The sequence below is a fragment of the Notothenia coriiceps genome, unplaced genomic scaffold, assembly GCF_000735185.1.
Source record: "Notothenia coriiceps isolate Sejong01 unplaced genomic scaffold, NC01 NC01_scaffold00001211, whole genome shotgun sequence".
Classification (NCBI taxonomy): domain Eukaryota; kingdom Metazoa; phylum Chordata; class Actinopteri; order Perciformes; family Nototheniidae; genus Notothenia; species Notothenia coriiceps.
The window spans coordinates 39,401-53,579 of NW_011333912.1; the positions used below are offsets into that span (position 1 = coordinate 39,401).

Sequence of the window (14,179 nt, forward strand, 5' to 3'; positions counted from 1 at the left end):
CTTCGACTCGGTTTGCCTTTATCAGAAGAATTGCACAGCATGTCTGTTTAATTGTTAATGTCAGTCGGATATGACTAAGTAAATACATTTTTCCTGCTCAAGAAGAACTTAGATTTCAAGCTCGCTTTCTTACTTGGCCACAGCATTCACAGGTAACTGAGACAGACGAAAGTGCAGTTTAGCTTCTAACCAGGAGGCTGCAACATGCAGTAACAGCTGGAAAGTCAATGTACGCAATCCTATCACCGACATCACAAAGATACGCATGAATTGAACTGATCGAATAAACCGGACCCGCCGAGGGGTATGATACATGATATACACAGCGCCTGTAACAGTCTGAACAGGTGTGTATGAATTGCTAAGAATACCATATACAGGTCATCAAAAACGGTAACAGTCGCACAGTTAGTCATACATAATATACGGATATTCAATTTCAATGATGAAAAGCCATTGTGAACCACACTGAATGAAAAACTGTGTGAAATGAACGTGCCGCGACCGTAAAACTGATCCACAACCAAGCAACTTTTGCCGAGCCACATCTGGAAGAGTTTCATTCAGCAGCACGGGCGTAAAAAACCACACCAATGAGCGCTCTAGCTCGAGAGTACGCAGCGAGTCGTTTCCCGATCAGCATTTTGGCAGCGCCGTGGAGAGAGAAACTGCGCCGCCTGCCGTGCCTCACTCTCGCTCAAGGCTGCGGGCAGTCTTTGTCCCGCGAGATTTTCAACGTCTCATGTGAGCGAGCCTCCAGAGCAAGTCGGACAAAATGACTAACCATCATGCAACGCACGAGCAAGACGTTGATCGAAATTGCGCAGGTCTGCGCAGGTCTCGCTTGTCTCAAAAACAAGCCTAGTGTGTTTGTACCGGGGACAGGAGACACCCCCTTGATGAGAAACTCTAAGAAATGATCGGGGAATCCCTCCGGAGTGGAGTCATGACGACTGGATCTGAATTATTGTTTTGTATTTGGTGGTTTGTGTTCCAGCTGTCGATCAGCAGCGTTCCACTGCAGCAACTCTATATCCACCAGTTAAAGGAAATACAACTAATGTGTTGTGTTATATTAGCTGTACAATTTACCACATATGGTGTTCTTAGTTTCCATACCTCCTGTGTTTTATGAGCGACTTATCAAGTCTTAGCAAACGGCATAAAACACGATTAAACATGATAGTATATAAAACCATGCTCGTATCTACAACCTATAGAAATGCAAAATGGCGTCAGTTTAGACGTAATTCTGTCCTCCTGCTTACCGCATCATTTATGAGAAAACATTTCATAACATTAACACAACATATTCGAGGTGGTTTTAAATAACATATCCGTATTTATTTATTTCTCCAAGTTATGTTTTTGTGTGCACTGAGGAGTCGCAAACAGGCGTTTGTTTAATCATTTTAAGATTGGCTTTAATCAATGTTTGAAAATGAATTCTTCATATATGATAAATGAGAGGTAACATTTTATTTATGGTATTATTTCCACATATTTCTCTCCATTCTTCCTTCTGCCAACGGTTTTGCAGTTTCTCGTCTCTCCCGTTTTTGTGCTTAGTGCGTACGCATGGGTTAGAGTTTGCGTGGAGGACCGCACATTTTCCCGTCAAGTTAGTATTTTATAAATCACAAACATTGCGTAGAAACTGGCGTACGCAAATTTTGGAGCGTATATCCCTTTATAAATGAGGCCCCAGACCACTACTCTGACGCTTTCAAAGCAACTTCGAGGTTTGAACAGTGTGAGGGGCACAAAGGCCATGGTGGCCGTAGGACGTCGTGAAATTCCTACCCTGGTTGGTTCCTTCATTTATAAGGTTTTTTAAATATTAATTGACTGTAAACAGCACGGATGTTAACATTGCATTTGTTTTATTTAGGCTCTATCACAATCAAATGAAGGGGCCAATCTATTCCATGTAACTAGTATGACAAGCAGTTTTGTCAAATTCTTAATTAGAATGAAATAAAGAGAATTATAGCGCTCGGGAAGCACTTCCCTTCTGTGTTTACATTGTGTCCTGTCATCCTCCCACAGGACAGGCTGAGAGGATGACAGGGCAGAGGAAATTGAGTGCCAATCAAGGACCAGGAAGTCTGTCAGAGGGGAGCTATAATTGCAAGGCTTTCGAACAAATAGTTACTTTAACTTGAACCTGCGGAGGAGTAATGTTCCAGGAGAAAACTGTTTAGGCAAACCATGAGCCAGTAGTATACAAACTTACGTCAATGTAAAGAAATATAGACACTGTATATCTTGCATCCAGTTATCGTTCTCCATTCCCAACTATATTTTGAGGCTAAGTCGTTTTTCTTAAACGATATTCCAAATACTGCCAAAGCAACTATTTGAACATCTGGAAGTCATCCCCCCACCCCAAGCCTCCATTTGCTGACTGCAATAATTTGGTTTATAAGCGGTTCCCATGGAGCAGTCCTCCAGGCACAATCTTTATTGAAAATCAATCAACTCCTTCGTCTGTGCCACCAAGACACCCCAGCGTTCGCCACCAGACGCTATATATATCAGACCACTGTAAAAACGTTGTCTTCTGAGCGTGTAACTCAACACAATGTACAATTCGGTGAGCCCGTCCCCCTTAAACTCTGGGAGAAGAGAGGCGTGTAATCAAGTCATGCCACAAAAATGCGGCATGTGTTTCTAATCAGGGCCGTCTGTGGACCTGGTTGAATTCACATGTTTGGACGTTTCAGCTTTGGTAGAAAACAGCCCATTTGTTGCGATGTCAGTGATGTGGCAACGACTGGAACCAATTTGAAATACAGTGACCTCATGAAGGTTTTGTTGATTTTGAATAGCAGATTTTTGCTTTCTGCTCATGTGTTGCTCACACAGAGGGAAACACACTTTGAGTTGATTTGGCTGTGTGAATATCCAAAATCAAGATGAATGTTAGTAATGAAATAATTCACTGGTGTAATCAAGACTAAGTCTTTGATGCATGGCGCTAAGTGGCATCTTTTAAGATGTTTTACAGCTATGTCAGCATCTGGGAGGAGCGATGTTCAACACACACTTACATACACACACACACACACACACCACACTTAGACACAATGTTCTCAGGGTAAAACTGTGGGCTGGCTTCCTGTTTTTTTTATTTTTTATTATTGGACCGAGAGATCTATTGCAGTTTTATTTTCCCTTTTCCATGTTCACATTGGTAAACCTTTCTCCAAATAGGATTTCAATATGTCAGCTTCTCCAGTTACTAGTTAACATAGGTTTTCAATGAAGGATGCACATTATTTTCCTGGTAATCTGTACTGGCGTCACCATTTCCAACTGCTTAAAGCCTAAAGTCTGCTCCTTGATCTCACTTGCCAACTTATTTCCTTTTGCATGCAGACTTTGTCGCACATGTGCAGCCCACCATATGACTTTCATTTTGAGCTGCATAACTGCATTCACTAAAAAAGAGAATCAACATTTGTTTTAAAGACGTTTTCAGTCTTCAAAAGAACCATACTTGACTTAATACATTCTACAAAAGTCCTATTAATCAGATGTCTTTACAATAACCGTGTGGTCCTCAACATGGACTTTTGCTGAGTTCATTAAAAAGATTATTTAATGTGTAAATAGTTTACTGAGGAAATGAGACTGCTTGCAATTACTTAGTTTCATCAACATTTAACCATACTCAATTTAAAGTTTCAACTTTCCACATAAAAGTCCCAATTAAATGGAGGAACACTGGTATTTGTAGTCATTGGCGTTCACAATATCCCAGTGGTACTCTATTTTCAGCATTGTTTCGAAGGTGTACAATTGAGTATGTCATATGATGTTCTCGTTGCCCCTCATTGGTGGTTGGCTTAGCATTAGCATTACTCCAAGATTAAGTTTAAAGTTTCTGACATGTGGTTTAAAACCCAACAACAGTACTTAGGCTTAAGGCAAAGATCAGTGTTGTTATACAACTGAGGTTATAAACAGTGTTTTCTTTTAGTTTCTGGACACCAAACAGCAAAGGTACTATGTTTGTTTGACCTATCCATCCAGCCCAACCTTCTCGCTACGGGAACTTCCATTGACTTAGATTAAATATGTTATGTCAAGACTAAGGTAATCAAGGAGAACATAAATGTCCCTTTATGATGCAATTTATTTTTATGGGAAAGTATAAAAACATTTAATATAACACTAACTAGTCATTTTGTGAAACACACACACACTCACACTGTCTCAAACTGCTAGTGAACCACATTTTCCCTTCGTCTACAAAACCATGAACTTTCCACTGTTTTCATTTGGTCAAAGGCAATCGCCTCACCCACCACTGTTCCATGGAAAGAAGTATGCAAGATCAACATAGAGAGACACAGGCATATGGAAAACGGTTTAAAACAAAGCCTAAAATAACTTTGAACTAAATAGGACAAACAGATTAACATAGTCATTTTCCTGATCACGACAGAGCAGCCTAGAACAGCTATTCTTTCACAGTCGCGTATTTCTTTCAGAGATAACTCAACGTCCATATATTCAGGGAAAATGAATTCAACTGTAGTGTTACCCTATTTGTTAAGTCCAGCATTAGCAGAGTTAAAATATATGTTGGAACAAAGCAGAATGGCAGGGACAGAAATATTTGTTTCTAGTCAATAAAAGTGTGCATACAGTATGAGAGATGTGTTGGGCCCTTTGCTGCATTCACCACAGGGTGGTGCTCTATCTGATGCGACACTATCACACAGCTGTCTCTGCTTAATGTGAATTTACGGAGTAAAGCCAACTTATTTTAGTTAATGATATAATGTCAAAGAAAACTTAAATTATCCAGATGTATCCATAGGTTTTAAAACAATAAACAGTACTGTCTGTGTGGCACTGCTTAACTCAACTCTTCATCAGGGGCCAATCAAATTAACTTTCCAGTGATCAGTGTGGCCCATGACATCATATGTAGAAACAACACAGTCCCTGTGACGACACACCAGATCAAACACTCAGTTGGGGAAAAAAAGGGGGAAGCACAGTTCAAGTAAAACAAGAACACTCAGGTGTTCTAGCTCTATGTGTTGCCAGCTGAAGGCCTCAGCAGCACAGAGTGAGTCAGAGGCTCCAACAGCATCTCTCCTCCAATGTCTCCTCACATCTGGCCTGAATTAACATGCAGTCTGTGTTCCCTCAGAGGTGCGCAAGCGCTGGTGCTGAAATCCTTTCTGCAGATGTACAATGTAAGTCCGAAGGGGAAGAAAATGGCTGTGGTAACACTTAATGAATGTTCCAAAGTGGTGAAGTAGTCCAAGAGTAACGCAAAACCACAAAGGTGCTCATTTCCCCTCCACTGCACATTTTCAGTGCTTGAGGGTGACATCACTTGCAATCACTGACAGATGTCCACAGGACTGTTCCCTGACATAAAGGGCTTGTTCCTCTATTGCAGATAATCCACATAAGAGCTACCATTATCTCTTTTAAATCTTCACTAAGCTAGTCTTTAATAACTAGGTAGGTTTTGTCTCACTCATCTCTACCAGAGATCTTACCCACATGTTCCGTGCAGTAACTACATTTTCAGCTGTTGTCCTGTAAAACCACAATTCGTAACAAGGCAGTAGTGAACATCAAGTTGCCATGTAAGGAGAAGTGACTGTAGCAAAAAGATCCAATGTTTGGTGTAGGAAGTTAACAATGTGTAATAAAAAGGTCTTATCAAGAATGAGTTCTCTATTAATCAAGAGCCAACAGGCAAAAACAATGACATTGAACTACTTAATCCAACTGCTCACTAGTCCAAGACAATGTCCAGTCCATTCAAAGGGCAACCATCAGCCACCATCACACATTATATTCAACACAATTGGGTGTTACAATAAACAGCAGATGAGTTCACTTACCACTAGTTGCGTCTTGACATGTAACAATCAAAACCTGAGCGACGGAGACCACCAGAAAAAGGAAACTCCTTAAATGCACAAAACCCATCATGTTTATAAAAAAGACATGAGCCTTTCTTGTGCGTAAAGCAAGAGGAAAAAGGATGAAAAGGAAAAAAAAATGTTCAGGTTATCACTGCACCAACATGAATTCAAGAGTAGCTCTCCTTGTAAGCAGCAAGCAGACCCAGCCCCGACTGCGTGAGTGCTTTTTTGTGTAGTTACAGCTTTAAATGAGAAGAATGCTGGCCAGCCTAATTTTCCTCCCCCTTTTGTCAGCCCTCTCCCATAACCATCCTCTCACAGGCCTTTGTGGCTGTGGGAGAACTACACCCATGTTCACAAGTTCTCATACTTTCCTGCGTTTCTTTCTGTCTAGTTATCTCACAATGTATTAGTATTAAAAAAACAGTAAAAGATGCAAGGGAGCAGATAAGGAAAAAAGACATTGGCTTTTCTTGAGGTGTCACAGATTTTTTGACTCTTTTCAGAAGTGGTTGCTAAGTAAGATCATAAAACCGCTGTTTTATTGCCATCTCTGGGGCACCAAACAAGACCCACAGTAAGATCAGAAACCCTTTTTACTGGCCAATAAAAAGCAAGAATAGAGTTTATAACAACTCTTTTTCTGATGAGAAATTGTAGTGAAGTAATTTAAACACACAAGCTTGTCTGTTAATTGTTTTATCTTTGTATTCTGTAGCATCTCTTTAGCTACAAGCAACGTGCAGAAAATCAGACAAAAAGCAAAGTGAAACTGTGTGTGACGGTCACTGTGGGTGGTCAAGACTGTAGGTGGTCAAGATTGGGAATCCAGAGTTTAAATTTAGAGAGAAATCTGAGGTCAACAACACCTCTTGATTTATGGCGACAACATGGAATCTACAGAGAGTGATAATACTTTTTAAAATCTGATAAGAGTGAAATAGTTTGGATACCTACTGTAAAGGTAAAAGTAGCCCAGTGAAATTTGTCTGATACATAGTTTCAGTTTGTGTAAAGTTCTTAAACTGAACCCTTACATATAATAATACGAAAAAGGCTGATATTCAACACAATCTGATGTTTTTTCGGTCATTGCCAACACATGTCATGTCATTCGAAATCCAATCTTCATGCCAGATACAGGCAGACACATAACATTTATAGATTCAACTCCTAATTTGACCCCGCCTCCTACAAGTGAGACTACTTGGAATGATGAGCCATTCCTTCTCCTCCCAAAAGACATGAAGGAATCTGTTTCTACTTCAGTTCTCTAAGTCAATGAGAATGGTTTGCAGACAAGCCATTGATTCATCTATTGGAAAATGAATGTAGGAGGGGAAAAAAGAGCAGTGGAAGGATTCCCTCCAGAGCAGTTTCTCTCTGTCTCATTCAGTCGTGGTGAATCATGGTAAGGAAGTCCTGGATACGAACATATTACCAATGCTTCACATTTAAAGCCAACACAAGTAACGAGATTGTACAGTAGTAACTGTTCAAACCTTTGTTTTTCAGCTGTTATTTATAGTGAAACAAACTGGTTTATTTCAACTGAGATGACACCAAGAATGTTCACCTTAACCACACTAACATGATCTCCTTTAACCCTCCTGTTGTCTTTGGGTCAAATCTGACCGATTTACTACTTTCATCAATCATTACATTGCATTTAGCTGACGCTTTTATCCAAAGCGACTTACAATAAGTGCGTTCGACCAACAAAGTACAAACTTGAAGAAAACGGAATCATATAAGTACATCAGGTTTCATAGAGCTAAAACATTTCAAGTGCTACTCAACTGGCTTTAGATAAGCCAGTCCTTTATTAGTATATAAGTGCTTTGTTAATAGTTCTATCGCTTGAAGTGGAGTCGAAATCATGACTTTTTAGTTTTACATTCGATTGCATTAAGGCTTTATGATATCCTTCACAGTAGACAATTGAACATACACAATTGCTGATCACCACTTTCATTGAATTTTGGATGATTTAGTCAACTTTGTAACACCCATGGTGTTCCAGGTCAAAAATGGCCGCCATAAAGAAAAGGAATTAGTAACCATCCGGATCAGATCAAACACACACACAAACACCCACACACACATACTCTAGATGTGCCCCCGCCTTATATGCCCAATCCCCCCATGTGAATCACACCTGGCACTCACAAACACACACAAACACACACAGAACAATTTGACACATTTCCCGCTCTTATGTGCCCATCCCCCCACATGGATCACACCTGGCACACGCAATACATGTTCAGATTCTTTGTATATTTATTTACTGCAGTTTTTCATGTATACCAGTAGCCTGATACAATATTTACAGTTTGAAAGGATGTTAAATGAAATTTGGTGATGATTAATGGTTTTTGTGTTAATGTAATAGCAGTTAAAACAGGAATGGTCAAATTTGACCGCAAACACCAAAGTAAGGAGGGGAAAACTAAGGCAATAGGAGGGTTAAGGACATTTAGCAGGACATGTTTCATTCCCAACTTGTCTGATACAGATTTCAGCGCAGTTTGAACATGTGGTTAACATTGTCAATTCAAACAATCAACTTGGTAAGGTTAAGAAAATATCAAATTTGGGTTCAAATGGGTGTTAAGTAACTTACATAAAGTATGAAAGTAAAGTAGCCAGCGCTAATCATTACAGGACTGTCTCAGAAAATTAGAATATTGTGATAAAGTTCTTTATTTTCTGTAATGCAATTAAAAAAACAAAAATGTCATACATTCTGGATTCATTACAAATCAACTGAAATATTGCAAGCCTTTTATTATTTTAATATTGCTGATTATGGCATACAGCTTAAGAAAACTCAAATATCCTATCTCTAAATATTAGAATATCATGAAAAAGTATACTAGTAGGGTGTTCAACGAATCACTTGAATCGTCTAATTAACTCGAAACACCTGCAAGGGTTTCCTGAGCCTTGAAAAACACTCAGCTTGGTTCAGTAAACTAAATCACAAGTATGGGGAAGACTGCTGATCTGACTGCTGTCCAGAGGACCGTCATTGACACCCTCCATCAGGAGGGTAAGACACAAAAAGAAATTTCTCAAAGAGCAAGCTGTTCACAGTGTGCAGTTTCAAAGCACATCCACAAAAAGTCTGTTGGAAGGGGGAAATGTGGCAGGAAACGCTGCACAACCAAGAAAGATGACCGCAGCCTTAACAGCATTGTGAAGAAGAGTCGCTTCCAGAATTTGGGGGAGCTTCAAAGACAGTGGACTGAAGCTGGAGTCCAGGTATCAAAAGTCACTGTTCACAGACGTGTCCGGGAAATGGGCTACAATAGCCGTATTCCCATGGTCAAGCCACTTCTGAACTCAAGACAACGGAAGAGGCGTCTGACTTGGGCTAAGGAAAAGATGCACTGGACAGTTGCACAGTGGTCCAAAGTCCTCTTTTCAGACGAAGCAAGTTTGTATTTCATTTGGAAGTCAAGGCGCCAGAGTCTGGAGAAAGGCTGGAGAGGAGCAAAATCCAAGTTGCTTGAAATCCAGTGTGAAGTTCCCACAGTCAGCGATGGTTTGGGGAGCCATGTCAGCTGCTGGTGTTGGTCCACTGTGTTTCATCAAGCCCAGAGTAAATGCAGCTGTGTACCAAGAGATTTTAGAGCACTACATGCTTCCGTCTGCTGAAAAGCTCTATGGAGATGAGGAATTCATTTTCCAGCATGATCTGGCACCTGCCCACAGTGCCAAAACCACCAGTAACTGGTGTACTGACCATGGCATTACTGTCCTCGATTGGCCTGCAAATTCCCCTGACCTGAACCCCATAGAGAATATGTGGGGTATTGTGAAGAAGAAGCTGAAAGACACCAGACCCAACAATGCTAATGAGCTAAAGGCCGCTAATTGAAGCATCCTGGGCATCCATAACACCTCAGCAATGCCACAGGCTGATTGCCTCCATGCCACGCCGCATTGATGCAGTAATCCGTGCAAAAGGATTCCCAACCAAGTACTGAGTGCATTAATGGACATTTTCAAATGTTTGATTGTGTTTTGCTGTTATAAATCTTTTTTTTTTACTTGGTCTGAGGAACTATTCTAATTTTTTGAGATAGGATTTTTGAGTTTTCTTAAGCTGTATGCCATAATCAGCAATATTAAAATAATAAAAGGCTTGCAATATTTCAGTTGATTTGTAATGAATCCAGAATGTATGACATTTTTGTTTTTTTAATTGCATTACAGAAAATAAAGAACTTTATCACAATATTCTAATTTTCTGAGACAGTCCTGTATATACGGACACATTGCTGCAGTTTAAAACACATTGTTAATGTTATGAATTAAAAAAGATAGCTGGCAAAATAACTAATGTATAAACAATATAAAAGGTGTTGGTTAATAAAAGTAAGTTCATTACATAAATTGAGCACATGGAACACCGAGAGCCGCCCTTCCATCCATCCAGTCCTCCTCCCTTTTGTGGAATTGTTTCACTCATTATACTACATCATCAGCTGGGGTAAAAAAATATAGACTGATAACATGCACATTTGTTAAGAAATTAACATGTTTATCATACACCATTTGGTGATGCCAGGGTGCACACAACTAACCCTGATATGTGTGACAGGAAACAGCCATTTGCCATGTTCACAAGGTGCTAAAAGCATTGTGTTATTGGCTTTCCATCAGACAGGGTGTGTGCAAGTGTCTGTGTGTGTTTAGAAAGAGAGGGGGGTTCAAGAGACTAGGGAAGGGCTAATGAGAAAGACAGCTGTTTTCTTGTTGGCCCTGCCCACAAACCAGGTCAGCCAACTCAGAGATCTTCTTAACAAGACTCACAAGAAGCATTCAATGTGTTTACTGTGGAAACATTGGTGGAGAAAAAAAAGGAACCATCAGGACACTGCATATACTGCCAAATTGCCAAGGACTTTTTCATTTTAGAGAATTCTGCCAAAAAAAGAGGATAGGTTCTCTGGGAATCAATGTGTCATGTTGGCCTGTATACAAATGTGTTGAAAGTCAACAACAGAACGCGCATCCGTCAGTGTTGCATGATGATATTTTATGGACCTTTTCTTTTCAACATATCCCATAAAAAACAGTATTCACATCATTGTTACTGCTAGAACAACATGCAAAATGAATATTATCAAACGTTGAAGCAGAGGTTTTGCTTGCGGAATGTGCGTCAACAGCTTGGGTGATCCCCATCTGATAGGCAGCAAATCAATCTACAAGTCCTGGTTTCCTCTTACATAATAGGCAAGATTAGGCTGTCATCACTTAAAGTTATTCAAAGGATTATTTTAATTCAGATTTCGGGGAATCTGGAGATAAGCATTAATTTCTACTTCCTGCTTTAATATATCACAAAGGTTGTTTTGTTTTTTTATTATTTGACTGGACTGTTAAAAGTGTATTTTGTTCAGACTGAATTAAATGTTATAGGTCTCAAATGTGAGGGTATTGTTAGGTGATTTAGACCTGAGAGCAGGATTAGCTGAAAAGAGTCCAAGGAAGCTTTCTCAAAAGTTAACAGCATGTAAATAAACAAATGATACGGTGACACAAATGCAAAAGCGTCTGCTTCCCCCCGTTGTCCCGTTCGCATGGGGTCAGCCGGGTGAAAGAGATCGTTTTCCTCTGTCCATCACGGGTTATCAACAGTAGTAGTCTCCCTCTTCCTGTCGTTTTTCTGTTGTTAATTTACAATATTCTAATGTCTGTGGTTATTTAAACAATCCCTAATAAAAGTATTTCAGTGTCAATAAGTGAGGGTTAAAGACTGTGTGTTTAGTGTACAACACTACGTTTAATTTCACCTTAAATTCACTGTTTCAAAACGTAGTCTTTAGCCACATGCTAATGCTAACCTTACTTTGAAGCTTACAATATTTACTCGCAAAACCGGAAGTCGTTGTGTGAACTTCCGGTTTTCAGAATTAAAAAACAGTTCTAAATGAAAAGATTGCATTCAAATTCCGGTTTTCAGAATAAACAGCTTTAAATTACGTCATATAAACATTGATTTTATTTCTTACAGTATCAGGTCAAGTCATTCATGTGGAGAAATAGATAGAGACTCAGCAAAAGTCAGATCAATGACTCTTAATTTGCCTACGAGGATAAAATTAAATATAGTCTACAGCCAAATTAATTTAAGGACACGGTTTGTACTTCGTAAAAGTACATTTTTCATCACATAAACCTAATTCAATGTAATATATCTGTTATTAAGCTTAATAACATTGATGAACAACATAAACTGTGTGGTGAACATACATAAAACAGAAACTTACAAAGTGTAATTTCATTCATTCTAATCAGCTGACAGCCTCAGAAATGGAGTGAGTTGTTCCCTACCTGTAACTGTAGCTGTCTCTTCTTCAATTTCGTGGTCAATGGCAACACTGCAAAATTAGGTAGAGTAGCAAAGATTACAATAATGCTAACTAGCAAAGTAGCCATTACCGTTAGCATAGTTAATGTGTAGCACATAGTAATGATAATGCTAGCTACCAAAATGTAAGTGGCTGTTTGTAAAGCCAACTTCATGTTAAGATACAATGCTGGAAGGTCATTTATTTTTACCTACAGCCGTAACATTTACACTTTAACTACTCAAAACCATTCACATTTATTGTTAATACAAATACTAACCTCCTCCCTCTCGTATGCTTCCTCTTTTTCTCCGTATGAATTCCCAACCTGTGAGTAATCCAGAGCCAACCTGCTGCAAAAAAACAAAAACACTTTCAATAACTATTTGAGTCCACACAAAAAAAAAATGTAGACTTATGTCCTGGCTAATTCTTCTTATTTCACAGCTGGCAGAGTACACAGGTGTTGCTTTAAAATGTAACAGGGCCCTATAATCAAGTGTAAGCGAGCATGCAAATCTCAGAAACCAGCAGCCAATTGGTATAGCCGTAATCTTTGAAGTTTACAATAATGCTAACCCGAGCTAACTAGCTAATCTAGCAAGGTAGCCATTAATGTTAGCATTGTTAATGAGTTTCAGGTTTAAAGACAAATGTAAACACTAGCTGCCAAAAACTCCAGAGGCTGTTTTTAAAGCTAACTTCATGTTACTATTAGCTAAGATAAAATGATATGAGGTCATTTATTGTTGCTAACAGCTAATATTTACCCTTTAACTACTAACAAATCCGTTCTAATTTGTTGTCTATTCAAATAATAACCTCCTCCTGTATGCTGCCTCTCTTTCTCCGTACAAATTCCCAACCTGCAAGTCATCCAGAGTCAACCTGCTACAACAACAACAAAAAAGAACACTGTCAATAACTGTTTGAGAACACATATTAAATTATATGTGTGTTTCCTGGTTTATAAGAGCTCTTTTATAGCTAGCAGAGTTTGGAGCGCACAAGTGTTGCTCAAAGATTAGAAGGGGCCCTGTTTGATTTAAGTGTGAGCTAGGATGCAAAATGTCAGAAACCAAAGCAGCTTATTGCAATAGTGTAATCAATTATGTATAATTCTGTGCTTGACGTAACAATATTACAATAATGCTCATTCAAGAAAACGAGCTAAACTTGCAAAGTAGCCATTAACGTTAGCGTAGTTAAAGTGTCTCGCTGTTAGCAAATAGTTTGAGTAATGATAATGCTAGCTAACAAAATTCAAGAGGCTTATATTATCTTAGCTAACATTATGCTAACGTTAGCTAAGATAAAATGCTAAAAAAATAGGTCATTTATTTTTATCTACAGCTGTCACATTTAACTACTAATAAAACCTTTCTAATTTATTGTTCATTAAAATACTAACCTCCTCCTTCTCATGTGCCACCTCTCTTTCCATACAAAGTCCCAACCTGTGAATCATCCATAGTCAACCTGCTGCAAAAAACACTGTCAATAACTGTTCTAAACCATCATATTAAAGTATATGTCCTGGCTAATTAGGCCTTTTCACAGCTGGCAGAGTAATGAGAGTACATGTGTTACTAATAACCTTATAGAGAACCGCAGTAACGCGTCCTAAAACCCGGAAGTAAACTTCTTCCGGTTCCTTCTTGAAAAACCAATGCAAATTCTCCATAGGATTTTTGGAAAATAGCTCGAAATAAGGTCTGTGGTTGACACACATTTAAGAGAGGGATCACGTTTTGTTCAGCCGGATAATCTCCACATGTCAACCCTACTTTTATAATTTCTGAATCATAAATCAAGTCGCCAAAAGCGAAATGCTAACGTTATGCTATAAACGAACTACAAGCCAGTACAGCAGCAGGGTCGCACGACTTCAACGTCACGCCAACTTAA

The 14,179-nt window shown here is 39.1% G+C and overlaps 1 protein-coding gene and 1 long non-coding RNA gene across 2 annotated transcripts in view; both read right to left on the reverse strand.

Moving 5' to 3' along the window:
• col5a2a (collagen, type V, alpha 2a) overlaps positions 1 to 6,135 on the reverse strand; it is a 44,440-nt gene extending 38,305 nt beyond the window's left edge. The window contains exon 1 of the mRNA XM_010787605.1: positions 5,880 to 6,135. Coding sequence (XP_010785907.1) covers positions 5,880 to 5,970 — 91 coding nt within the window. The 5' untranslated portion in view covers positions 5,971 to 6,135. The remainder of the gene's footprint in view (positions 1 to 5,879) is intronic.
• A 6,118-nt stretch (positions 6,136 to 12,253) lies between these two features.
• Positions 12,254 to 13,741, reverse strand: LOC104959713 (uncharacterized). The gene is made up of 3 exons (XR_799904.1): positions 13,683 to 13,741; positions 12,552 to 12,624; positions 12,254 to 12,301 (listed from the first exon to the last, which is right to left on the reverse strand). It is a non-coding gene; the product is annotated as an uncharacterized lncRNA (long non-coding RNA).
• Positions 13,742 to 14,179: the final 438 nt, after the last annotated feature.